Source organism: Sciurus carolinensis, chromosome 10, assembly GCF_902686445.1.
Source record: "Sciurus carolinensis chromosome 10, mSciCar1.2, whole genome shotgun sequence".
Taxonomy (NCBI): domain Eukaryota; kingdom Metazoa; phylum Chordata; class Mammalia; order Rodentia; family Sciuridae; genus Sciurus; species Sciurus carolinensis.
The window spans coordinates 69,486,292-69,513,747 of NC_062222.1; the positions used below are offsets into that span (position 1 = coordinate 69,486,292).

The window sequence follows — 27,456 nt, forward strand, 5'->3', positions numbered from 1 at the left end:
TCTTACACCCACAAAAGACCCCTTCTCTTCTTTTTGGAGCAGAAGGATTGTCTACCTCTTGACATGTCCAACACTTGTGCCACAAACATAGATGGAACATATCCTGTGTGAAGGGTGGTTTGCTGTGAGAACTTTACTTATTGCCGTTCTGGGGATTGAACCTGGGGGCTCTCTACCACTGAGCTACATCCCAGCATCCCACTTTTTTTTTTTTTTTAACTTTGAAACAGAGCCTCTCTAAGTCACTAAGGCTGGCCTGGAGTTTACAGTCCTCCTGCCTCAGCCTCCAGAATTGCTGGGATTGCAGGCATGCACTCCCATGACCAACTGGTGTGAGAATTTTAAGTAATGATTATTAAAAAGTTCCTCAGAGTTTCTGGTCCTGTAGTCTAGGCGAATTAACTCTGGCTTTTCATGCTGGGTTTGTGTGATGTTGCATCTGCTTTCATTTGCTTTACCCAACTTTGTAGAATAGTTTTAATACAGTCTATAGACAATTTTTATGTACTTAAACTAGTTGTGTAATTTTTTCCAGCAATTGGAAGATAAAACATTATACTGATCTGAAGGGTATCTCATTTCCATTGATCTTATTTCCTCTAATTTTACTCTTTCACTGCTTCTGTCACCTGTGTAGGTATAAATTTCAGAGCCTGTGCTTGGAAATTGGGAGTTGGGGTGAGAGAGGGACAAAATAGATTTGGGGTAGAAGGCACAAAGAAATGGGGAGTGGTTAAAAGGCACTGAGTCTACCTCTCGTCCTCCCTGATCTTTGGTCACTACTTAGTTATCATTTGGAAACTCTCTTTTCTTAGTTCATGAAATGTAAACTCCCAGTTTTTTAATAACTTCTTTTTTAAAAATGTATTTTTATTTGATAGTTAAAATTACGTTTATGGTGTACAACATGATTTGCCAACTCTTTTGCATCACTGGCTTTTTTTCCTCTCTCCATTTTAGAGCAGGAGGGACCTTTGCAATGTTCTGTTACCCAATTTATATATTTTAATATCTTAAATATTAAAATATGACAAAACTGGGTATGGTAGCCTGTGCCTGCAGTTCTAGCTGCTTGAGAGGACCAGGTGGGGAGGATTGTTCAAGGTCAGGAGTTAGGAGTCAGCCTGGGCAGCATAAAGAGACCCCATCTCATAAACAAACCAACCCCACAAAAACAGAAAAACAAAAGTAAAGACTTAAAACTATATATTTATCTCATTTTTTTCCTCTTTTTTTCCAATACTGGAAATTGAACCCAGGCCTTTAGTTACTAGGCAAGTACTCTGCTACTGAGTTACATACCTTAAAAACTGTATATTTGGAAAAAAATAAAACAGGATATATCCTGGTGCAATGGCACACACCTATAATCCCAGCTACTCAGGAGACTGAGGCAGGAGAATTGAAAGTTCTAGACCAACCTCAGCAACTTAGTGAGAAAAACTGTCTCAAAAAACAAAACAAGGGCTGGGGAGATAGCTCAGTTGGTAGAGTGCTTGTCTTGCAAGCACAAGGCCCTGGGTTCTATACCCAGCACCGCAAAAAAAAAAAAAAAAAAAAAAGCCCAAAACAAAACAACAACAAACCCAAACTAACAAAAATAAACAAAAAACCCAGGGCACATTACAAATTTATAAAGCAATAACTTAGTTCATATAGTGCAATAAAGATAGAATAATTGTCGTGATCTGTTCCATGTTGCTATAACAAAACACCTGAAACTGAGTAATTTATGAAGAACAGAATTTTACTTCCTCACAGTTCTGAAGGTTGGGAAGTCCAAGGCAAAGGTACCATCATCTGTTGTTGGTGAGGGCTTTCTTGCTGCATCCTTACATGGTGGAAGGTGAGAAGGCAAAAAGAGCTGCACTCCCTATGTTGAGCCCCTACAGCATTAATCCATCAAGGAGAGCAGAGACCTCATTACCTCTGGGGAGGTGTCACTTCCCAGCATTGCTTGCGTTGGGGATTAAGTTTCCAACATGAATTTTGGACCAAAACAGTAATAAAGATATAGTCTTTGAAGATTGGACACCAAAGGATTCTTCTCCCCACAGACATTATTTACTTCCAAATCTTTATCTGATCTGTGGCACTTGAAATTTGTTAGCCTTTTAACTCAGAGACAATTAAGCTCAATAATAATGAAGATAAACAAACATATTCTATTAGAAATCATTCCAGGTTTGTTCAGCAAAGACCAAGACTCTGTTCTGATACTCTCATTTGTTTTCCTGGTAAGGCTATGTTACATGGTCATCGATGAGACTATTTTGCTTTGGTTGATCTAGCTTATGAACCACATTTCACTTCGCGAGGTGGCTAGATGTGTGTCTGTGGTATGGTGGTGGCTGCAGTACTGAGCTTTCCTTTGTCTACAAAAGAGAATTCCACTGGATGTCCCACTACTTCTAACTTAAATGTGTCTTTTCAAATTGATGCTAACAGACAGGTGCAGTGGCACACCCTTATAGTCCAGCTACTGGGGAAACTTAGGCAGGAGGATTACAAATTCAAGGCCAGTCTGGGCAAATTAGCAAGACCCTTTCACAAAAAAAAAACAAAAACAAAAAACAAAAAACAAACAAAAAACAAAAAGAAGGGTTTATCTCAGTGGTTAGCGCATCCATGGGATCAATACCTAGTATTGCCAATAATAAATGCACAAATAAATAAATAATTTTTTTCCTGGTACTAATTGACTCAGCCTAGAGATTTTACTTTTTACTCTGACTCATCACTCGACTTCAATTTCTATTTCTAATAATAAAATTATACAATATCAGAATTGGAAGAGACTTTTTAATTCAGCCCACCCTCTCACATGGATTTCCTTTCTCTATACTTCCATACTTTCCTATGCTCATTCCTGCTTGCTCTGTTTGAGGGGCAGAGACCCTAAGGTCTGCTGCATCCAGTGGGAATCCTATGGCATATATTGTTGGGTGACTTCTTGGAATTTAATAATATTTCACACTGGGCATGTGCTTAGTCAGCCTTTTGGCATTTTAACTTGAACTCTTCCAGACTCCCTGGTACCAAAACTAAATAAAGATGTCACAAGAAGGGAAAACTACAGCTTAATATTCCTTATGTGTATATGCAAAAATCCTCAACAAAATACCAGCAAACTGAATCTATGAACATCAAAAAGGATTGTACACCATGTCCAAGGGGGATTTATCTTAATATTCAAGGTTGATTTCATACACAAAAATCAATGCAACACACCAGAAGGACAAGAAGCCATAGAAAGAAATGAGCTTCTGATAGGTGCTAGAACATGGGTTATGTTAGGTGAAGGAAGTTTGACTCACCAAAAGGTCAGAGATCATATGTTCCTGTTCATATGAAATGTCTGGAATAGGCAGTCCTTCAGTCCATGAATCCCAAGGTAGAGCAGTGATTTCCAGGAGCTGGTGAAAGGAGGGAATGAAGATAACTGCTATAGGGATGAGGTTTCTTTTTGGGGTGATTAAAATGTTCTGGAAATAGTGCTATTGTTACATAATCTTGTGACTGTACTAAACACTGCTGAATTGTAACTTTAAAATGATGAATTCTATTGGTGTGAGAAAAATATCTCAATAAAGAAGAATTGCATAAGGAGACAGCAAATAATCCTGCAGCACCTAGCACAACATTTAGAGCAAGCAGATGCTCAAATAAATGAATTAGTGAATGATAAGAACTGTAGGAAATCTTTTTCTAGACCACGAAAGAAGCCATTATTTGTTGAATAATGGGAAAGAAGTGAGCTCCAAGTGTCTAACCCCATATACTCTAAGAAATTGTGTCTTAGCAGTTGCTGTTGGTGAAGACTAAGTGCTCAGAGTTGGTTAAGACTGGATTCTGTTTCCAGCTCTCCTTCCTAAGCTCTCGCTTTACTTTTCAGCATCAGTATGACAGCCTGTTCTACAGTGGCCGCCCTGGGAATGATGCCGCTCTGCCTTTACCTCTACACCTGGTCCTGGGATCTTGCACAGAACCTCACCATTCCCTATCAAAACATAGGTCTGTACTGGGCTTATGGAATGCAGCGGTCATGGTTAAGGTGATAGTGCTAGGAATAACTGTTTCTGCAGGGAATTTTTTGGTATTACTTAATTTAATTCCCTATATAATCCTATAATATAGACTCTATTACTAGTTTTAATTACTAGATTTTCAGGTTTAGAGAGGTTAAGTAACTTAACCTCTGATAAGTGCAGACCTGGGATTTTTTCTTTCTTTTTCTTTTTCCTTTCTTCCTTTCTTTTCTTTTTTCTTTTCTTTTTCTTTTCTTTCTTTCTTTCTTTTTTTTTTTTTTTTTTTTTTTGAGAAACTGGGCCTCACTAAGTTGCAAGGTTGACTTGAACTTGTAATCTTCCTGCCTCAGCCCACTGAATAAACTAAGACTGTAGGTGTGCACTATGTACCTGGCTTAGAACTGGAATTCTAACTCAGGAATCTGACTGTAAAGTGTAAGCTCCTCACCCTTATACACTAATACATCCTTATGATGTATTAGTCAACATTTGTTGTTAAAAATAAACAGCAATGCACAGGTTCTCATAAGGTCCTCTGGTCCCACTCTGTGTCAGCCTCATGGCAGAGAGAAAGATGGAAGTGAGCAGGAGAAAGCAATTGCACCCTCATCAGGAAGCCAGAGAGAGCTATCTGGGGCCAGGCTCAGGCTTTTATAAACACTTCTAGGGAGAACCCACCTTTTAAAGTTTCCATCTCCAGATACATCCACTGATCCAAGCTCTGGCAGAAAAAACAGTATCTGAACTCCTGTAAGCAGACTATAAGAGTTCATTTTTGAAGGAATGAAAGCCAGAGATATTAACTTTAAAAGAAAGCACAACTCTTAGGTAATTAGACTATAAAGCAATTGGACTGTTTATGATTTAAAGTTTACCTGAACCTAGAGGATCCAATTAGATCTTAATGTCCCATGATTTCACCCTTCATGTTGCCTGTGAGTCTTGATTTTTTTCTTACAGACTGAATATAAATTATTTGTACTGATTATTAAAGCTTGTCTGCATGCCACAACCACATCTAGATCTCATTAGCTCCTCTCTGGAATGTTATTTTTCATTAAGCTCTGATGTTTTTCTAAAGATCTCTGTAGACTTACTAGGCTTAGAAAAGTGTGGTGAAGTGATCTGCCTGTTCTAGTTTGGTCAGAGTCTTTGGAGAAGAGATAGAAACTATGATTCTCAGAACTTTGAAGTGTCATCTGGAGTCTCATATAAACATTTTGAGGGCTTCAGTCCATAGCCCATAGTTCAAAACCATAAACAGAGCCATCTCCTGATAAGAGGAGCCCACTAAATGTGTAAAATTTGAGTGACATTCATATTTAGGAACCATTCATATTTAGGTATTACGTGCAACTTTTCTGATCAGTAAATTATTTAATATATTCTGTTTTGATAATACATTCTGAAAGACACTCATAAAAAACTAAAACCCAAAATGTCATGAATAACTCATATAACTTTGGAGCCAGTATTGTAGGTTGTTAGCATATTTGGAAAGTGGCACTGGAAAATGTCAGTGCATGGATCCTAATGGCAGGTGGACAATCACCTGTGCTTTACTGAACCTGCCTTCAATGACTTATTCACTCGAGCTTATTACAAAGACATTTTTTTTCTACCCATATGGGGTCACCTGGCTACACTTGGAGAATATGAGAAATTGCTGTGGTGGTGTAGCAAATGATGTTTTTAATGTCTACAATAGGTGTTCTTTAATTGTGAAGCAAATGACCCACTGACCTCAAATAAGGAAGTAATAACTATGATCATAGAGGGGTAAAATTCATATGTAGTGATCGAAGAATTTCATGGACTTAAAATGGTCTTCCTGTTTTTTAATCTTTGTATTTCCTGTTGTCTCTAACACTTCATGTGATTGTCAGAAGGATTCTGAGAAGGAAGTGATGACCCAGGTCTGGTGGCATTCATTAGTATCATATGCCCTTCAAAGACTGTCTCTCAAAGATTGTTTTTATTTTTGGAGATGGATACAAAAATAAAATGCAGCTTTCATTAAAAGAAGTTATCTAATTAAAATAGAAATGTTCAGAAAGGACTGGGTAGTTAGGGTAGAGGGGATAAGTTCTGATGGATTTTTCTTCTCTTTAGGAATTACCCTTGTGTGCCTGACCATTCCTGTCACCTTCGGTATCTATGTGAATTATAGGTGGCCAAAACAATCAAAAATCATTCTCAAGGTAAGCAAGTGCACATCGCAGCATATCCTCAGATTCAGACACTTGAAAGATGGAATTGGAACAAATGAGCTGATTGAACACAGCTCCACACTCTGCAATTCGATTTTGCTTTTTTATTTTTATTTATTTATTTTTGCTACTGGGAATTGAACCTAGGAGCACTCTACCACTGAGCTACATCCCCAGCAGTTTTAATTTTGAATTAGGGTCTCACTAAAGTTGCCCAGGCTGGCCTCACACTTGTGATACTTCTGCCTTCAAATCACTGGGATTATAGGCTTGTGCTACCTTGCCAGGTGCTTCCTTGTATGTCCTGAGGTTTGGAATCCAACCCTTGTATTTCCTGTACTTCTTGAAGTCTCACTCTGTGGCTCCCACAGGTCAAATCAAGACTTACAACACCTTGAAAAACATGGGCATCTTAGTAACAGAAAAGCTAAGGCCTGGATGTGGACAGAGAAAGCCCAAGACCTGTTCATTCATGAGGCTTCACCCAGGTGCTTTCAAGGCAAAAATTGTTCAAGTGTTCATGAAGTGGAACCCCAGGGTTTAGGAACATGTCTGGTTCTTGGAACAGTAGGATGAAGGACAGTCTTGTGGGAGCATTCATGGGGACACCACTAACATGTGGTTTGTACACGAGCAAGGATGCGATGGATTTTTCTTCATGCAGACAGCATTAATTAAGACTATTTAAGTGCAATCATTCAGAAAGCATTGAGGAGACCTCCCATGGAATGATAGTAACTAGAACTTCCTACCCTGTCTTTGCAGCATTGTCCTTTGTCTGTTGGAGAAATGAGCAAGCATCCTTGTTAAATGACTCTTAATAATACCTAGCTAAAGAGAGGCATTGTTAATAATGAAATCACTAACTTAGGGTAGTTTCCATTTTCTAAATGATGTATCATTTTAGAGGATGTAAGAATGTAATGTCAGGCTGGGGGTGTAGCTCAAAGATTGAACACTTGTCTGGCAAGCGTGAGGCCCTGGACTCAATTCCCAGCACTGGGAAAAAAAAAAAAAGAATGTAATGTAGTCAGGTGTGGCAGTTCATGCCTGTTGCTCAACTACCTGAGAGGCTGAGGCAGGAAGATCATAAGTTCAAAGCCAGTCTGGGCAATTTAGTGTGAGAACCTCTCTCAAAATTTTGAAAGATGGGCTGGGATGTAGCTCAGTGGCAGATGCTTGCTTAGCACATGTGAGACCCTGGGTTCAATTCCCAGGACAAAAACAAAACAAAACAGCAACAACAACAATAACAAATATATATATAAAATATAAAATAAAATAAAATAAAAAATATAAAATAAAATATAAAGTAAAATAAAATAATACTGATTCATGAAGATTCAAAAAGATTTTTAGTCCCATTATACATAATAAATATATGACTTGGGGTTAATCAGAGGTTTGGCAAGTAAGTCTCAGTTAATTTAGTTTGGGGTTTATGGTTTAGTTCAGTTTAAGCTGCTGCTGTTGGCTCTACTGACAAAGGTTTGCTGCTTCCCCAATTTCTTGTAAGACCCAATAACTCCCATGGTTCCTCAAACAACATGAACAAGCAAGAGGGGCCGACAGCAGACCAGTCACGGGGTTGCAGACCACAGAAGGAAGGCTCAAATGTGGGGCGCTGGGATTGCACAAGGGTGGCTAGCATCGGCAGGCCTGATGTCACTCTTTCAGTTGTGGTCTTGGAACAGAGTTCCCTCCTGTCCACATTTACTATCATCATTTCAGTGGGAGAAAATTTCTAGTGGTCAGTGTTTGTTTCTGATTTTGTTTGTAAAATAAGAGGAGTGACTATGACTGGAAACTTCTTACTTTTCAAGTACTCTCTTTTTGATTTCTTTTCTTAAAGGGCCCTTCACAGCAACAGAACAATCCTGATTCTGGTGTTTCCTCTATTAGTCCATCAGGGTCACTGGAAAAGCAAGAAACATTTTCCATATGCCCGTTTTATTATCTGTAAAGAGCAGGTTTAAAACACGTTCCCTTGGCAATTTCATAGGATTTGTGGCAAATAAATTGAATAATGTGTTTGAATAGATATCTGAGAGGACCTTAGGTTCGTTTAATCATAATTTTAGGATACCTTCATCTCTGTCCTTGGTCTATTTTAATTTTATATCTGACTCATTTTCCAAATAGCCTGTTTTCCTAATTTTGTCCTGGTGGATTTCAAACTTTGAAATCCCTTTTTGGTAAATTAGGAAGAAGAGATTTTTCCAATTAGAGGCTTTCTTCATGTCTTTTAGCATCTTCCTATTAGGCAGGGGCTTGTCTGTCCCTGTGTCTGGACAGTAAGGATGACCCCAGAACTCACCCATGGTACATTAGGGTGTTCTGTTTGTTCCTTGCTTTGGTTCTCCATGGTCCCATCAAGACCTCAAATCCTTTTGAATGAAGATTGATGCTGTCAGTAGAAGCATAGTTTGTCTTCCACGTAAGATGAACTTGACAAGACCTGACTGTCCCCAAACACTCTGGGCCACACTTCCTTCCTGTCTCATCTAAGACTCAAACTATTAGAGTTTTTTGTTTTGTTGTTGTTGTTAACATTATTATTATTTTTGCTTTTGTTTATGTTAATAAAAATAAGAGATGTGAGGGTTGGGGATGTAGCTCAGTGGTAGAGCAGTTGACTGGCATGTGTGAGGTGCTGGGTTCCATCAACAGAACACCCCTCTCCCCCAACAAAAAAAAGACAGTACTTGCATGGGGGAGGATAGAGTATTTCTCCTATTACATTAATCTGAACTCAGATTGTCTTGTGAAGAATGGTGGTATTTCATTTGGGAGACAGAAAGGCAGGGATCAAGGCAGGAGGAAGCTGTTGGTTGTTGAAAAGGGTGGTGGGAGATGAGGTGGACGGTCAGGCAGGGCTGACCACAGATAGTAGGTTACCAGAGGTGGGTCTTAGGTGTGTTTGGGAATATTGGATCCTGCTATGCTTTGTTCCCCTGTGACAGGCTTGGTCTCTAGTGTGCCTGTGTTGAGAGATTGGAACCTTTAAGAGGTGGGGCCTCATGGAAGGTAATTGGGCCCTGAGACCTGACCCTGGAAAGGGATAATGCAGGTCTTGAGGGACTGGATTGTTCCTGTGAGAGCAGAGTTGCTAGTGCCTCCCCTGAACCCTTCCTGCACATATGCTATTCACTACTCTTGCAGGAGTTCTTACTGTGTTTGTCAGCTTTTTGTTGCTGGACAAAATGCTTGAGAAAAACAACTTAAAGGAGAAAAGATGTATTTTGGCTTATGGTTTCAGACATTTTTTAGTCCATGGTCAGCTGACTCTGTTGCTTTGGGCTCTAAGTGAGGTGGAACATCATGGCAGAAGGGCATTGGGAAGGAAAGCTGCTCAGCACATAGCAGCCTGGAGGGAGAGAGAGGGGAAGAGAGGAGAGAGAGAATTGTGCTAGGTTCAAGAAATACCCTTCTAGGGCATGCCCCTAATGGCCTACTTCCTTAGACCAGGTCCCACTGCCACAGCCTCTACTGCCTCCCATAAATTCATTCAACTAATAATGGACTTGTTGAGATCAGAACCCCTGTGATCCAGTAACTTCTCCAAAGCCCCACTTTTGAACATTGCTGCACTGGGGACCAAACCTTGAACACATAAACCTTGTGGGGGAACATTCCAGATCCAAAGCATAGCACTCAACATTATGAATACCATCTGTCATAGGACCCTCACTGGAGCCAAAAACATGTGAATGCCATAGTCTTGAAACTCCAGAACTGTGAACTAAATGAACCTCTTTTCTTTATAAAGGATCCCAAAGCCTTAGGTACTTTGTTATAGCATTTAAAAATGAACTAAGACAGAGCCTTATTGTCTGAGTCTATTTATTTCATCATTTTGTCCAATCCCTAAAAAAACTCTACTACCAAATTCTGGTCAGATCCTCCACTTGTATGGAAAAGATATTGGTCATTAAATAAGAAGACTCAGATTTGTGTCAAACTCTACCCATTTCTAACTTAGCTAAGTCACTAGAACACTTTGGAATTTGGATTTTTCCACTATACAGTAAGCACCCCCTTATCCCACAGTTTTGCCTTCTGTCAGGTCAGTTATCTGCAGTTAACTACAGTGTAAAAATAATAGATGGAAAACTCCAGAAATAATCAATGCTTATGTTTCAAATTGGTCACTGTTTTAGATAGTGTGATGAAACCTTGTACTGTCCTGCTGGAGACATGAAGCATCCTTTGTCTATCGTGGCCACACAGTATTCATTGAGATGACACAGCATCCAGTTCAAGATCTAAAGACATCCAGGGAGCCTTTCCGATGCCTTCAGCTCTAGGGTCTTCCCTCTTGCCACCAGAAAGCGTTAGATCGTCATTATCCTTAGCACTCTTGATTTTCAGTCTGGAGTTTCTCAGTATATATCTCTTTTTGTTGTTTGTATTATTGACTTACTATGCACCAGTTATATATTATTTGTTACTTTATATACTACCCATGGTCAGGAGAAACTAATTTGTTCTATTTTATTATTAGTTTTGTTAATCTCTTATTGTGTCTAATTTATAAATTAAACTTTATTATAGGCGTGTATATAGATAGGCAAAAACAGAAAACATAGGATTCAATATAGTCTCTGTTTTCAGACATCTTCTGGGGGTCTTGGAACATATCCCCCAGTGGTTATGGAAGGACTACTATGAAATAAAATTGCATTCAGTGGTCTCTAAGTTCCTTCTTTATTCTAAAACTGCTAAGTTTCAAACTTTTTTAAAAAAAGGTTTTAAAAATTATTTTAAAACAGCATTTCTTAAATTTTTATAACTTTAATAACTTTATTTTATTTATTCATTTATTTGTATGTGGTGCTGAGAATTGAACCCAGTGCCTCATACATGCTAGGCTCTACCACTGAGTCACAACCTCAGCCCAGTTTTAAGCCTTTTGAGAGCCTTGATAGACTTTGTATTGTACAGAAAACAAACAAACAAAAAACCAACCCATGATGCTTACCTGTAATTATTTTATTGGTTTGCTTTAGGTTGGGGCCGTGGTTGGTGGGGTCCTCCTTCTGGTGGTCACGGTTGCTGGTGTGGTGTTAGCGAAGGGATCGTGGAATTCAGATACCACCCTTCTGACCATCAGTTTCATCTTTCCTTTGATCGGCCATGTCACAGGCTTTCTGCTGGCACTCCTTACCCATCAGTCTTGGCAAAGGTACAGTTACATTATCCTTCAGCTTTTTTGAGGCAGTTAAGTTAAATAAATTACCACTGACAAGTTTTGCTGCCGGACTGCCTTGGGAGCTAGGAAGAGTTTCAATGTACGTGGGCAGGTGGGACAGGACAGTTCAGCACAGATAGAGTTGAGAGACCATGGTGATTTTTAATGTTAACTACAGTAAAGGACAAATTGATAGGATGTGGTAATTTGTAAAATTAGTGTCGGGGATGTTAGTGCCATTTGTTGAGGTCTGGGCATTCCTTTTCATATTAAAATAATTAAATAGGAATGAGGTCATTTCACAAATATAGCGATTACTTTAGGGCATGAACAAGTTTCAAGGGATTGTACCCTTATCTGTTGTTTGTGCCAAATTTTTAAGAATTGCTAATTATGATACACAAGAGGAGAAAAGACATAAACTGAGATATAAGATAGGAATTCCACTTAAATATCATTACACTTTGAGGTATATGGTTTATAAATATTGTTGCAAAATATTAAAAATGATAATCTTGCATGTTGTCATTCCTGTAATCAAATGCACATAATCATACAGTGATGGAAGGGATAAAAATTGGAATAAATTCTCTGGAAGAAAAGTTAGTGTCATAGCAACAGCCTTATAAATATGTATGATTGTTAACGCCACAATTTTACTTTTAAAAATCTGTTTTGAAGCTAGCTCTATCAGATATGTACATGAATACTGATATGCTAAGAAGTTAATTGCAGGATTATTTATAAATATAAAAATGGAAGCAATTTAAATATCTAACAAAGGGGAGATACTTAATTCGTGCTGCATCCATATTATGGATATGATGCATCAATTTTAATGAATTTGGAAAAATAAGAGATAAATTTTAGTTAAAAAGGAATAGAGGGTTGGGGTGTAACTCTGTGACACCTGAGGTACAATTCCCAGGACACCCCCCAAAAAAACCAGAAAAAGAATAGAAAATAATATTTATTTTGATTCCCACATTGTGAAAGAAATCAAGAAGAATTCTATGCTTGAAGAAAATATTGAAAGAAATGTACTGTATGGTAATTTTGAGTAGTGAGATTGAGTAATTTTAGTTCTTCAATATTTTCTTGGTTTATTTTCTAAGTTTCAAAAGTAAACTTTGTTTACATTTAAAATCAGAAAAGAATTATTAAAGAAAAGTAAAATTATGCAGTTGAATTCCAAAGGTGAGAGTTGGGAAATTTTTAATTGGCATTGTGCCATTCTCACTGGGGAACTTTGAGCACTGAGATAGGAGTGGGCATGGCCCATTCAGGAGGCATTGCCTCACAGTCAGTCTACATGGATAGGAGGATTGGGGGAGATAAGAAGGAAAGTTGAGCTATATTTGAATCAGCACAAACTAAGTACTTGAAAACAAACAGGAAAACCTTAAATGAAAACCAATGTCAAAAATGGTTGTCTTAGGTGAAAGGATTCAGTAAATTTTTTTTTTTTTCTATCCTTTCCCCACATTAAATGCCTCTTCCACTCTTTCCATTCTGTAGTCTCTCTGTGAAGTCTCTATACAATTCTGCAACTTGTCTCGGTTGCTACAGCCTCTTCCACATTCTTGATTTTGCTTTGTCATGTGCTTCTAACGGAACTTTTCCTCTATGCGTCTTTGGTCTTTCCGCCCAGGTTACTAGGACAGGGTTCACAAGGTTCTATTCCACAGTGCCTTTTGGAAAGCCACTCTATAGAGTAGGCACCCAGCAAACAACTGTTGAATGAACAAACACTTTTAGTTAACTGAGCTCTCACAGTTTATCACTTTACATAAGAGCAAATGTTAGAATAGTGCTTATTGCTAACATGTAACTCTTGAAAAATTTTTTTTATTGCCAGGTGCAGGACAATTTCCTTAGAAACTGGAGCTCAGAATATTCAGATGTGCATCACCATGCTCCAGTTATCTTTCACAGCAGAGCACTTGGTCCAGATGTTTAACTTCCCATTGGCCTATGGACTCTTCCAACTGGTGGATGGTGTTCTCATTGTTGCAGGTGAATGGACTTTCATTGGGTAGATTTGATTAACAATTAGTCAATCTAATTTACCAGCTCTTTTTTGTCATTGGAACTTGCATGTACTGCCTGCTTCCTTGTTATATTTTTAGCATGATATTTTGGGGGACAATAAGGTACATAAACAGGATACATTTGTATAGTGGGAGTTTCACATATTTATATTTTAAAAAACACCTGAATTTATAATTAGGCCCAAATATGTTTCATAAAAACTAAGGCACTATCAGCATTTAAATTCCAAGACTTGTCAGTCAGGATAAGCTCTCCATGAGCAATCATCAATCTTGAAAATGACATTGACTGAACATAAGCATTTGTTTGTTATGTCTCATTAGAGCCTTGAGGTTTCCCAAATGTCAAGTTACTTCAATGTTTCTGTATGATTTATGCCAAATGACTGTGAAATATTTTTCAAATATAAAATGTAATACATATACAAGCATATTCACAAACATTAAAAATTTATACAAACACATACTACACCTCTCTATATAGCTAAAAGCACATTATTTTGGAGTCAATCAATTTGTAGGTTCATAGAAGGTAAATTTAAAAAATCAAATACATATACATATATATTTTGATCAGGGGCCATTATAAATTTTTACTATTCTCAGGGAACAGGTTCTAAGTAAGATTTAATGATTACTAGAATAATTGATTATATACTGATAACCAATAATCAATATAACAACCAATGCTATCAGAATAAAACTCCCAGTCTGAGATCAAAGTTTTGGGGAGGCATCATGTCTGGCTAATTCCCATTTACAGCCTAGCACCCAGGAGAGTGTGTGACTCAGTAAGCCCTTGACAGACCAACTGACTGATGGACTGAATGAATGAGTGATCGAGCTTTCAGCAGTCTGAAGAATGAGTCTCAATTCCAGACAGAACCATTCTGACACACTGAATCATTTCATTCCATAGTTTTCCCTCTCCCCCTCTTTTTCCAGTGTATTTATACTTACTTGATGCAAAGCAAACTCCCAAAGTATAGGATAATAATAGAGTGTCTCTGAACTGCACTCTTTGTTTAATCTCGTAGCATATCAGATATACAAGAGGAGATTGAAGAACAGACCCAGAAAAAGGAACCCAGATTGTGCAGAAGTCTGCCATGACAAAAATTCCAGAGAGACCAGTGCTTTCTTGGAGGTGAATGAAGAAGCTGCTGGAACCTCTGCGCCATCAGGGCCAGCGGATCACCACAGGGCTCTGGAGCCCATTAGTCACATCGTTTCATGTGAATAGTGGGGACTTGCTAGCCAGACTGGTCCTCCGTCTTCCTCAGTGATTGGTAATGATGGGGTGGAGCTGATGCAGTCTCCTTGGTTGGTAGGACCAGTGTGAATAGTTAAGTGTCAAATGTTAGAATACTTATATTTTTGTGGATTGTGAAATGTCATGGGATCACTTTTTGGGAACATACTCTGCCCGTTTTAGGGAGTTCTTTTGGGGGCTTACACTGTGCTTTTCTTAGCTGCTGTGTGTGCTCTCGTTGTCCCATGAGGTGAATAGTGCCACCGGGCAGTAGGTAATGCCCTTCATTACGTGACGTTCTCTTGTTTGGATTTTAATCTAATAGGAGTTAGGACTCTGTGTAGAGGCAATGTCACCTCTGCAGGGAAAGGTAGGGTCTGGATCCACATATTTTCCTGACTTTGGGCAGGTCCTTGTGAGTACTAGGGAGGAAACAGTTGTAAAAAACGGGGCCTTTTTCTCAAATGATAGTTTTTTAAGGGCTTGAATACCTTTTTGATTATAGATGTAATACAAGCTTAGAGGGAATTTCAAGTAAACAGGAGGTTAAAAAGTGAGTTAATCCTTCATATTTTCACTCCCTAGAGATAGACATACGTCTTTCTAATCTCCATGTACATATACTGAGTCATTCAAATAATGCTCAGTATATTCTGTTTTGACAGTCATTTGATGACATATTACAGAACATCTTTACACTTCAGTTTGTGATAACCTACCTCATTCTTTAGAACAGTGGCTGCATAGATCCATTGCATTGTATGGAAAGAATATAATTTATTTAACCCATCTTTATTCACCCTAGCCTGTGTGCAAGCACTTTAGTAAACTCCATTCTTGTGATTGGAATGGGCAGGTCCCGTGTTGCCCATTGGAATATTGGACAGATTGCTTCTTGGCAATGTGGCACAGTAGTCCCAAGAGGGCCTGGCTTCCCATGATTTCAGTAGTTTAAGGAAGTTGTTTTTTTTTTTTTTTTTGGTACTGAGGATTGACTCGAGGGGTGTTCTGCCACTTAAGATACATCCCTTGCTGTTTTATTTATTTATTTTTTTTATTTTGAGACAGGATTTCATTAAGGTGCCAAGGCTGGCTTCAAACTTGTGCTCCATGGAAGGAGTTCTGATCACTTGATTTGTGAAAATGTCTACTTAGAATTACACATTCAAAATTATGAGCAAAGTAGAGCATTTTTCATGATCATTTGCCTATTCATGTCATTTGCCTGCTTTTCTGTTATATTTTTACATTATTTAGAGATTTTAACACATAATTATAGTGACTATGTATTTGTCCTATGTACTGTCAATGTTTTACCTACTCTATATTTTATTTCATTTTTTCAGTAATGTCTTTTGATGTACAGTTTTGTATTTTTTACATATTCAGCTTTATTAAACTTTTTAAAAAGTTTCAAGTTGGGCCTGGTGGCACACACCTGTAATTCAAGCTACTTGGGAGGATGAAGCAGGAGGATCACAAGTTCAAGGAAGCTTAGTGAGACCCTGTCTCAAATAAAATAAAATTTAAAAAGGGCTGGGATGTAGCACATGCCTAGCATGTGTGAGGCCCTGGGTTCCATCCCCATCAATGCACAAAAAATAAAATAAAATAAAAATAAACAGATACTTCTGGATTCAGGAAGATTTTAAAAAATTGATATGGGGTTGAAGATATAGCTCAGTGGTAGAGCACTCACCTAGTAATATGCACAATGACTTAGGTTCAATCCCCAGCACTGCGCCACCCCTCCACCAAAAAAAAAAACAAAAAACAAAAAAACAAAACCAAGACACAGTGTTAGGTACTACGAAATAGTGGAAACTGAGGCAGAAATGGAAAGGCACACACTCCTTGCTGCCAACCATTGTGCATTGTTTTCTTTGTCCTTATTAACAGTACTTTTTGTTCAGTACTGAAAAATGCCGAGCTAAAAATATTTTTTCTTGAAGTGAGAGGTGTGCATGTGACAAAGTTCTTGCTAATAAGATTGAAGCAGAAGTCTGCCTAGGGTTCCTGGGAAATCTTGCTTTCTTGCCCTAGGAACAGACTGACCCTTTCTCCTTGTCAGTTCCTATATCCTTTTTGGAACATAGATGTAATAGTGGAGCTGCAGCAGCCATTTCCAGATCATGAAGGAAAGGTCAGGATAATTACAGAACTCTTGATATATATTTTTTTTCAATACTGGGGATTGAACTGAAGGCCTCATGTATGCTAGGCAAGTGCTCGCTAGCTGAGGTCCACCTCCAGCCCTTTTAAATCTCGAGATAGTGTCTTGCTAGGTTGCTTGGACTGCCTCTAACTTGTGTTCCTTCTGCCTCATCCTCCTGAGTAGCTGGGATTACAAGCATGTGTCTTAGTGCCTGGCCAGCTACTGACATTCTTGAGTTATAGAATCAATCCTAGCAACAGCCAACTTCTGGACTTGTTTTCTTAAGGAAAGGAAATAAATCTTTCATTTGTGTAAGCACATTTTTTATATATATATTTGCATTCAAATACATTCCCAAATTAGTGTATTAAAATTTTGTTGGTTTAAAAATTTTATGTGGGCTAGCCTTTAATTTGTCACACTTATCTGCACCATAACAAGGTATCTTGAATATTTCTGGATTAAGAAAAGTAGGAATCTTTTCTTTCACTATCAACAAGCATGACTGTGGTAAGCTGTTCTTTTACTCTCTTGGATTTATCACATTACATTTCAATAACTAGTCATTTTAAAACCAAGAGATCTGGCAGGCTGATCTGGAGCCACAGATTTAGAAAACAGTCTGATCTTTCCTTAACACACATTTTTCTCCTGTTTATCATCATAATTCAGAAACAAACACCTATACTAATGACATGTACCAAAGTTTTGAGTTTGAGATAAAATTATGTTTTTAATTCTCTAATTCTTTAATGATACTAAGATACCATTTGATTTTTAATTAACACACATTCCTTTTACATATTAACAGGATTCAGTGTGATATTTCTATACAAACGTACAGTATGCCCTGATCCTATCCATCCGCCCTTGCCCTCACCCCTTTCCCAGTCCTTAGTAAGCACCATTCTTTAAGGTTGACCTTTTTTCCTTCCTTTTTAGTTTTCACACGAGAGGGAAATCACAGTACTTGTTTTTATGTCCGGGGTTATTTATTTATTTACTTATTTATTTATTTCATTTTCTCAACACGATGCTCTCCGGTTCCATCCCATTTTGCTGCAAATAACAGGATTTCACTCTTCTTTGTAGCTGAATTATACTCCGTGGCATATATAATACCTTGTTTTCTTTATCCACCGGTTGATGAACACCAAGGCTGATTCTATATTCTAGCTACTGTGAATAGTGCTGCAATAAACATGGGCACACAGATGTCCCTTTTGTATGTAAACTTCATTTCCTTTGGACATCTACCCAGGATTAGGATACCTGGATCATGTGGTTGTTCTATTTTTAGTTTTTTTGTGGAATCTCTGTGCTGTTCTCCATGGTGGCTATCCAAATTTACGGCCTATCAACAGTTTATAAGAGTTCTTTTTTTTTTTTTTTTTAATATCCTGCTCAGCATTTGTTGTTTTAGAATGTACAACTTTAGTTCACTTTTATGCATATCTTCTACTTAAGACTTGTACTTTCCCTTCTATAGCAGGGTTGTCACAGGGAAACAGCTGTTCGGCCAACTACATTTTCCAGCTTCCTGGTACTTGGGGGCCATCAATCAGCCAGTTCTTGCTGATGGAATGAGTGGCTATGATGTGCTTCACTTCCAGTTCTGGCCTGGCTCATAGAACCCTCTCCACATGTGTTCTTTCTCCTTCTGGCTCTATGGATGGAGATTCACAGGATGACGTTGGAAGCACATTTTTTAATCACAGAACTTCCATCAGCGTGGGTTCTTAAAAATGGAGGAAGGAGAACTGCCCTGTTGGGCTGTTTGCCTGCCCAGATTTGTTATATAAACTGGAAATAAACTATTATGCTTGATCCATTAAAGTTTTGTGTTTATGTTTTATAATACTTAGCTAATACAAGGTCTGTGAGGAGCCAGGCTCTTTACACATTAATGTGATGTTTGAGTTTTTCCATGTGCCTGGTTCTGTGGCCTCATCTTTCTAAACAGAGTGGTCTTAGCAAGTGGCTTATACCATTCCATGGTGGTGGAGCCAGATCCCAAGATGCAGGAAGTAACCGGTTTATTATAATAAAGTTTCCATTCAGGGGTCATAAACCTAAACCTGCATTTTCTTCTCAGTTTCCATTTCCTACCTACATTCTTTCCAGAGAAAATATCCTCCAGCTCTGCCTGCTCCCATCTGTGCTGTCTTCTGATGGTAGCTAATTGCCCTCAGCTGTACTGGCTCTTGGCACTCTGCCCATGTGGCTCCACATGCCCAGGAAAACAAGGCCTCCCGATTCCAGCTCACACAGAACAGGGATTTCCAAATGTTTTTAAAGTAACAGAAACCTTTAAAAAAATTTTTTTTTTCCTTTCCCAAATGATAATTTTGTTTACAACTTAGTCTATAAAAGAACTCTTTTGATTGAAGTGGGAACGGTGGTGGTGAAGCTTCTCTTGCCAGATTCAGAGCCCATTCAGAGGTAGGAGCCAAACCTGTTACCTGGCAGGGAGTCAGGAGATCACCAGGGAGCTTTGTATGTTTACTGATATTGTTTTCTGCCTTCAAATAGCCTTAGCTCCTTAGGAACAGGTCCTAGTAAATCGCTGCACTTGGTTAAGATCTGAAATTCAAGTCAACTTGCTCAGAATTGGTACAGTCTTCTGAGGATGAGCCAGGCAGTGTCCTGGGTCTTGGAATGGCATCAAGGCTGAATGGAAGGAGACAGGATTTAGCAAAACAAAGTTCAGTACTGAGAATCACTGAACCACTGAAGCAGGCTCTCTGAAGCTGATCTGTTTTCCTTCCTATTTGGCAAAACCAAATATAAACCTCTCAGGCAGTATGGTATTGTTTAGCTTGATTACTCCTTGGTCAGCTGAATATTCTGAGTATTACTTCAGCTAGGACTTGAAAATACTGATTTACGAGTCAACTAAGGAAGGGAGACATTCTGAATTTCTTAGCTACTGTTAAGCTACACATGACCCTCATGTCAGTGCTTAATGATGATCTACAGGAGTATGACAAACTCTCATTCCCTGTTGATTGGACTGACTGGGACCAGCTGAGGAGATGGGAAATTGGGGTTCACAGGTCATTGGCTTCCCAGAGGCCTGTGTGTTGTGAAAAAATAACACACTGAAAATAGCACACAGTTTTGGCTGTTCATGTTTTAAGGTGTATTTTTATTTACAAAGTGAGATGATACATTAAAAACAGATGACACAGTTACAAACATATCTGATAACTCCATTTTCATGAAAAAGTATATAAATATATTACAGGAAATTCTATATAGTAAACATTAGAAATTGATACAGTAAACATTTGCTACCTTTTTTTCTATGCCAATATTACTGTCATTTAAAGCTTAAATACTGGTTTCAAGTATCCCCTATAAAATAACTCTACTTTTTTAAAATACTGGAAAATATTTTTTTGCTATAAACAAGATTGGTACATTAAAAATAGATTCAGCATATCCTTGTAACAATGTGCACTATAATCAAATGCTGCCTCTAGCATTGTTCACGTAGTGTTAAACATTTTTTAATTATCATGGGTTATGGTAGCTGTAAAAATACAGCATTTCAACACTATTTATTGTTATAAAGAATGCCCCTCCAAGGTAGAGGAGAATAAGCATAATATGGCATGGCCTTGCTGCTCTATAACTCTTATTTTGAGTAGAGAGCAGGGGTCTGTTGGAGGTTCAGGAGAGATTCAGAGACATCCAGAAGGCTTTGGAAAGAACACTTTCCATGTCATTTTGGAAGCTGAGGCTGCTCTTTTTGCTCTTCTTCAGCTTGAAGCCGTTTCAGGACATAGAGGATGACTTGATAGCAGAAAATATATTGATCCTATAGTCAACAAAACAAAACAACAATGAATATATAGAGAGAACACTTTCAATGTGTCATGAATATCATTTTTAGCTACACCCTTAATAGAAGTGATGTTTAAGGAGTTTTGAAAATATGGAAAAATTTTGTTTAAATGTTAAATGTCAGAAACATTAAAAAGCAGGGTACAGAATTGTGTGCTATCATAGAAATTATAAAAAACAGAAGCTGGATTGACAAGATGAGGGGAAAAACCTAGGGGTTGGAGGTGGTACTATCCAGAGCACTAAGTGAATTTGTCTCTGATTGGCAGCCATTTCTATTTTTGTGTTTTGATAATAGTTCATGGAAAAATAAATTTCTTACACAAATTCTTTTAGGTTTACTGAACTCATCTTGATGTTCAAAATACCAAAAAAAATAATAGAAAGAAGCTATTAAAATGATCTTCTTTAAATAATTCAGAACAAAAGAGTATAGAAAAATATAGAAATCAAAGTTTGGGGGAAATATAATTGATGATATTTACATATTCTTTAAACATGAAATCTTTTATTTCAATATTTTGGAACAAAAAATATGAAAATCAAAGATTTTTGAAATGAACCCTTGTGGGTCTCAAAATTATTCTCTACTAAGTTGATGGTGTAGGTATATGAGGTTTTTTTTTTTTTTGTTATTTGGCAAGGAGTTAATGAGCCTAAAGATAAATAGAAAAATTACAATATATTAAATGGGAAAAAATAAAACAACTACAGTTGAATCTCACTTAAAATAGTTAAAATAGTTGCACATCTGTACATATGAGTATGAACCTGTGTGCATTTATGTTCAGGCAAAGTCTGTAAAAATATCTCCCAAAACATTAATAATGCTCTGAAAACAGGAATATAAGTGGCCTTCTAATTTTCTTTTTGCTCACCTGTATTTTAGCTTTTCCACATTTGCCACATCATCTGTGACTCTTTCTCTTATATGGCCTGCACACTTAGGCAAATTCAATTCATACAATGTTCTCCTTCTGTCCACACCCACCACTCTGGCTACAGTCGTGTGACAGCTCCCGTATCACTCAGAGGAAAGCCAATCCTGGTTCTCATCACCTCCCCTCTGACTTTACGTTCTCCCACCCTCCTCCGTGCTCTGGTCATGAACATTCTTGAACATGCACTTAGACATGGTCCACTCCCATGTGAACTTCCATGGAGGCAGTCCACTCTGTCAGAAGACTCCCTCAAATGGCTTCATGACACCCTCCTTCAAATCTTGTAACTTTTCCAGTTGTAACACTATTTAAAATTATATCCACAATCTGCCATGACTGATTCCCTTATTCTTTTTTCTAAAGTATTTATCATTTTCTTAGATCCTATATAATTTATTGTACATAGTTAACATATTTATGACCTGCCATCCTTATCACCAATCCTGCTAGAATACTTTTATTATTCTAGCAGGGATCTGACTAAGTTGGTATGACTGGTTGAGCCCAAGAATTCCAGGCCAGCCTGGATAACACTGCAAGATTGATTAGACAGACAAGGAAATTAAAGGGATACGAATAGGAAAAGAAGAACTCAAACTATCCCTATTTGCTGATGACATGATTATATATTTAGAGGAACCAGGAAATTCCACCACAAAACTTTTAGATCTCATAAGTGAATTCAATAAAGTAGCGAGATATAAGATCAATGCACATAAATCTAATGCATTTTTATACATAAGTGATGACTCTTCAGAAAGAGAAGTTAGGAAAACTACCCCATTCACAATAGCATTGAAAAAAATAAAATACTTGGGAATCAATCTAACAAAAGAGGTGAAAGACCTCTACAATGAGAACTACAGAACACTAAAGAAAGAAATTAAAGAAAACCTTAGAAGATGGAAAGATCTCCCATGTTCTTGGATAGGCAGAACTAATATTGTCAAAATGGCCATACTACCAAAAGTGCTATACAGATTCAATGCAATTCCAATTAAAATCCCAATGATGTACCTTACAGAAATAGAGCAAGCAATTATGAAATTCATCTGGAAGAATAAAAAACCCAGAATAGCTAAAGCAATCCTTGGCAGAAAGAGTGAAGCAGGGGGTATCACAATACCAGATCTTCAACTCTACTACAAAGCAATAGTAACAAAAACGGCATGGTATTGGTACCAAAATAAAGGTGGATCAATGGTACAGAATAGAGGACATGGACACAAACACAAATAAATACAATTTTCTCATACTAGACAAAGGTGCCAAAAATATGCAATGGAGAAAAGATAGCCTCTTCAACAAATGGTGCTGGGAGAATTGGAAATCCATATGTAACAGAATGAAACTAAACCCATATCTCTCACCATGCACGAAACTAAACTCAAAATGGATTAAGGACCTCGGAATCAGACCAGAGACCTTGCATCTTATAGAAGAAAAAATAGGTCCAGAGCTTCAACATGTCGGCTTAGGACCAGACTTCCTTAACAGGACTCCCATAGCACAAGAAATAAAAGCAAGAATCAATAACTGGGATAGATTCAAACTAAAAAGCTTTCTCTCAGCAAAGGAAACTATCAGCAATGCGAAGAAAGAGCCTACAGAGTGGGAGAAAATCTTTACCAATCATACTACAGATAGAGCACTAATCTCCAGAATCTATAAAGAACTCAAAAAACTCTACACCAAGAATGCAACAAATGGGCTAAGGAAATGAACAGACACTTCACAGAAGAAGATGTACAAGTAATCAACAGATATATGAAAAAATGTTTAACATCCCTAGTAATAAGGGAAATGCAAATCAAAACTACCCTAAGATTTCATCTCACCCCAATTAGAATGGCGATTATCAAGAATACAAGCAACAATAGGTGTTGGCGAGGATGTGGTGAAAAAGGAACACTCATACATTGCTGGTGGGGTTGCAAATTAGTGCAGCCACTCTGGAAAGCAGTGTGGAGATTCCTCAGAAAGCTTGGAATGGAAACACCATTTGACCCAGCTATCCCACTCCTTGGCCTATACCCAAAGGACTTAAAATCAGCATACTACAGAGATACAGCCACATCAATGTTCATTGCTGCTCAATTCACCATAGCCAGATTGTGGAACCAACCTAGATGCCCTTCAGTTGATGAATGGATAAAGAAACTGTGGCATATTTATACAATGGAATATTACTCCGCAATGAAGAATGATAAAATTATGGCATTTGTAGGCAAATGGTTGAAATTGGAGAATATCATGCTAAGTGAGATAAGCCAATCTCAAAAAACTAAAGGACGAATGATCTCGCTGATAAGCGGATGAGGACATATAATGGGGGGTGGGACGGGCTAGCATTAGGTTTAGGGTTAGGTTTAGAGTTAGGCTAAGGAGAGCGGCAAGAATGAAGGAAAGAAGGACTGTGTAGAGGGAAAAGAGGGGTGGGAGGGGTGGGGGGAGGGAAAAAATAAAATAAACATCATTACCCTATGTAAATGTAAAAAAATAAAAAAAATAAAAAAATTAAAAAAAAAAAAGAATGCATATAATCCAATCGACAAATGGGCTAAGGAAATGAATAGACACTTCACAGAAGAAGATCTACAAGCAATCAACAAACTTGAAAAAATGTTCACCATCTTTAGTAATAAGAGAAATGCAAATCAAAACCACCCCAAGATTCCATCTCACCCCAATTAGAATGGCGATTATCAAGAATACAAGCAACAACAGGTGTTGGCGAGGATGTGGGGAGAAAGGTACACTCATACATTGCTGGTGGGGCTGCAAATTAGTGCAGCCACTCTGGAAAGCAGTGTGGAGACTCCTTAGAAAACTTGGAATGGAACCACCATTTGACCCAGCTATCCCACTCCTTGGCCTATACCCAAAAGACTTAAAATCAGCATATTACAGAGATACAGCCACATCAATGTTCATAGCTGCTCAGTTCACAATAGCCAGATTGTGGAATCAACCTAGATGTCCTTCAATTGATGAGTGGATAAAGAAACTGTGGTATATATATATAATGGAATATTACTCAGCCATAAAGAATGATAAAATTATGGCATTTGTAGGCAAATGGATGAAATTGGAGAATATCATGCTAAGTGAGATAAGCCAATCTCAAAAAACCAAAGGACGAATGATATCGCTAATAAGTGGATGATGACAAATAATGGGGGGTGGGAGGGGTTAGTGTTAGGGTTAGAGTTAGGGTTAGGGAGGGGGGCAAGAATGGAGGAAGGAAGGACTATATAGAGGGAAAAGAGGGGTGGGAGGGGTGGGGGGGAGGGAAAAAATAACAGAATGAATCAAACAACATTACCCTATGTAAATTTATGATTACACAAATGGTATGCCTTTACGCCATGTACAAACAGAGAAACAACATGTATCCCATTTGTTTACAATAAAAAAAAAAAAGAAAGAAGAAAGAACAAAAAGAATTTATTCACCCAAACATAGATCTGTTATTTGCCTTTGTCAAATAAAGATAATGGTATCTGTATTGTAAAAAAAAAAAAAAAAAAAAAAAAAAAAAAAGATGGACCCCATTTGTGTACAATGAATCAAAATGCAGTCTGTAAAAATAAAAAAAAAAAAAAATTAAATAAAAATTAAAAAAAAAGGAAAAAAAAAAGATCAATGCTCATAAATCCAAAGCATTTTTATATATAAGTGATGAATCTTCAGAAAGAGAAGTTAGGAAAACTACCCCATTCACAATAGCCTCAAAAAAAATAAAATACTTGGGAATCAATCTAACAAATGAGGTGAAAGACCTCTACAATGAGAACTACAGAACACTAAAGAAAGAAATTAAAGAAAATCTTAGAAGACGGAAAGATCTCCCATGTTCTTGGATAGGCAGAACTAATATTGTCAAAACGGCCATACTACCAAAAGTGCTATACAGATTCAATGCAATTCCAATTAAAATCCCAATGACGTACCTTACAGAAATAGAGCAAGCAATTATGAAATTCATCTGGAAGAATAAGAAACCCAGAATAGCTAAAGCAATCCTTAATAGGAAGAATGAAAGGGGGTATTGCAATACTAGAACTTCAACTCTACTACAAAGCAATAGTAACAAAAACGGCATGGTATTGGCACCAAAATAGACAGGTGGATCAATGGTACAGAATAGAGGACACGGACACAAACACAAATAAATACAATTTTCCAATACTAGACAAAGGTGCCAAAAATATGCAATGGAGAAAAGACAGCCTGTTCAACAAATGGTGCTGGGAGAATTGGAAATCCATATGCAACAGAATGAAACTAAACCCCTATCTCTCACCCTGCACAAAAATCAACTCACAATGGATCAAGGACCTTGAAATCAGACCAGAGACCCTCCATCATATAGAAGAAAAAGTAGGTCCAAATTTTCAACTTGTTGGCTTAGGATCAGACTTCCTGAACAGGACTCTCATAGCACAAGAAATAAAAGCAAGAATCAATAATTGGGATAGATTCAAACTAAATAGCTTTCTCTCAGCAAAGGAAACTATCCGCAATGCAAAGAGAGCCTACAGAGTGGGAGAAAATCTTTGCCATGCATACTTCAGATAGAGCACGAATTTCCAGAATATATAAAGAACTCAAAAAACTCTACACCAAGAATACAAATAACCCAATCAACAAATGGGCTAAAGAAATGAACAGATACTTCACAGAAGAAGATCTACAAGCAATCAACAGATATATGAAAAAATGTTCAACATCTCTAGTAATAAGAGAAATGCAAATCAAAAGTACCCTAAGATTCCATCTTACCCCAATTAGAATGGTGATTGTCAAGAATACTAGCAACAATAGGTTTGGCGAGGATGTGGGGGAAAAAGGAACACTCATACATTGCTGGTGGGGCTGCAAATTAGTGCAGCCGCTCTGGAAAGCAGTGTGGAGATTCCTTAGAAAACTTGGAATGGAACCACCATTTGACCCAGCTATCCCACTCCTTGGCCTATACCCAAAGGACTTAAAATCAGCATACTACAGAGATACAGCCACAACAATGTTCATAGCTGCTCAGTTCACAATAGCCAGATTGTGGAACCAACCTAGATGCCCTTCAATGGATGAATGGATAAAGAAACTGTGGCGTGGAATATTACAATGGAATATTACTCAGTCATAAAAAATAATAAAATTATGGCATTTGCAGGCAAATGGATGAAATTGGAGAATATCATGCTAAGTGAGATAAGCCAATCTCAAAAAACTAAAGAACGAATGATCTCGCTGATAAGCACAATGGGGGGTGGGAGGGGAGCAAGAATGGAGGAAGGAGGGACTGTATAGAGGGATAAGAGGGGTGGGAGGGGTGGGGGAAAAATAACAGAATGAATCAAAAACTATTACCCTAGGTAAATGTATGATTACAAAAATGGTATGTCTCTACTTCATGTACAGAGAAACAAGATGTATCCCATTTGTTTACAATAAAAATGAATTAAAAAAAAGTTTAGTAAGAACTTTTAAAATATTAGAATCTTTACAAATTCCTTTTTCAAATAGGGGAAGACTCACCTCTGTCTGAACCATTCCATGTCTTTGTAGTCTCATGCAACGCACTAAATCAGAGATGTCAAACTGCCCGAGAAAACAGAATGTACATGTTAGATAAGAAAGGTCACCGAATTTAAATCCTGAGAAGATCACAGAGGCTTATGTAGAATTCTGCACTCTACCCTTCTAGTAGTTTTGGGAAACTGTCTTAGACAAAATGAGTTAGTGAACTGACTTTGTCATCATTTTGTATTCTTAT

General features: G+C 37.7%; 2 protein-coding genes across 14 annotated transcripts in view; one reads left to right on the top strand and one right to left on the bottom strand.

Moving 5' to 3' along the window:
- The window catches only part of Slc10a6 (solute carrier family 10 member 6), a 28,619-nt gene extending 9,905 nt beyond the window's left edge, over positions 1-18,714 (top strand). The window contains exons 2-7 of one of the 3 annotated variants that reach the window (XM_047565887.1): positions 3,896-4,014; positions 6,141-6,229; positions 11,248-11,423; positions 13,288-13,445; positions 14,518-14,627; positions 18,377-18,714. In XM_047565887.1, the coding sequence (XP_047421843.1) occupies positions 3,896-4,014; positions 6,141-6,229; positions 11,248-11,423; positions 13,288-13,445; positions 14,518-14,627; positions 18,377-18,466 (742 nt within the window). In that variant the 3' untranslated portion in view covers positions 18,467-18,714. Of the gene's footprint in view, positions 1-3,895; positions 4,015-6,140; positions 6,230-11,247; positions 11,424-13,287; positions 13,446-14,517; positions 14,770-18,376 lie in introns of all 3 variants that reach the window. The other 2 variants (XM_047565888.1, XM_047565885.1) reach the window with 2 other exon arrangements.
- A 1,300-nt stretch (positions 18,715-20,014) lies between these two features.
- Positions 20,015-27,456, bottom strand: part of Ptpn13 (protein tyrosine phosphatase non-receptor type 13) — a 189,038-nt gene continuing 181,596 nt past the window's right edge. For all 11 annotated transcript variants that reach the window (XM_047565871.1, XM_047565869.1, XM_047565866.1 and 8 more), the window contains 2 exons: positions 27,219-27,281; positions 20,015-20,710 (listed from right to left, as the gene is read on the bottom strand). In XM_047565871.1, coding sequence (XP_047421827.1) covers positions 20,615-20,710; positions 27,219-27,281 — 159 coding nt within the window. In that variant the 3' untranslated portion in view covers positions 20,015-20,614. The remainder of the gene's footprint in view (positions 20,711-27,218; positions 27,282-27,456) is intronic.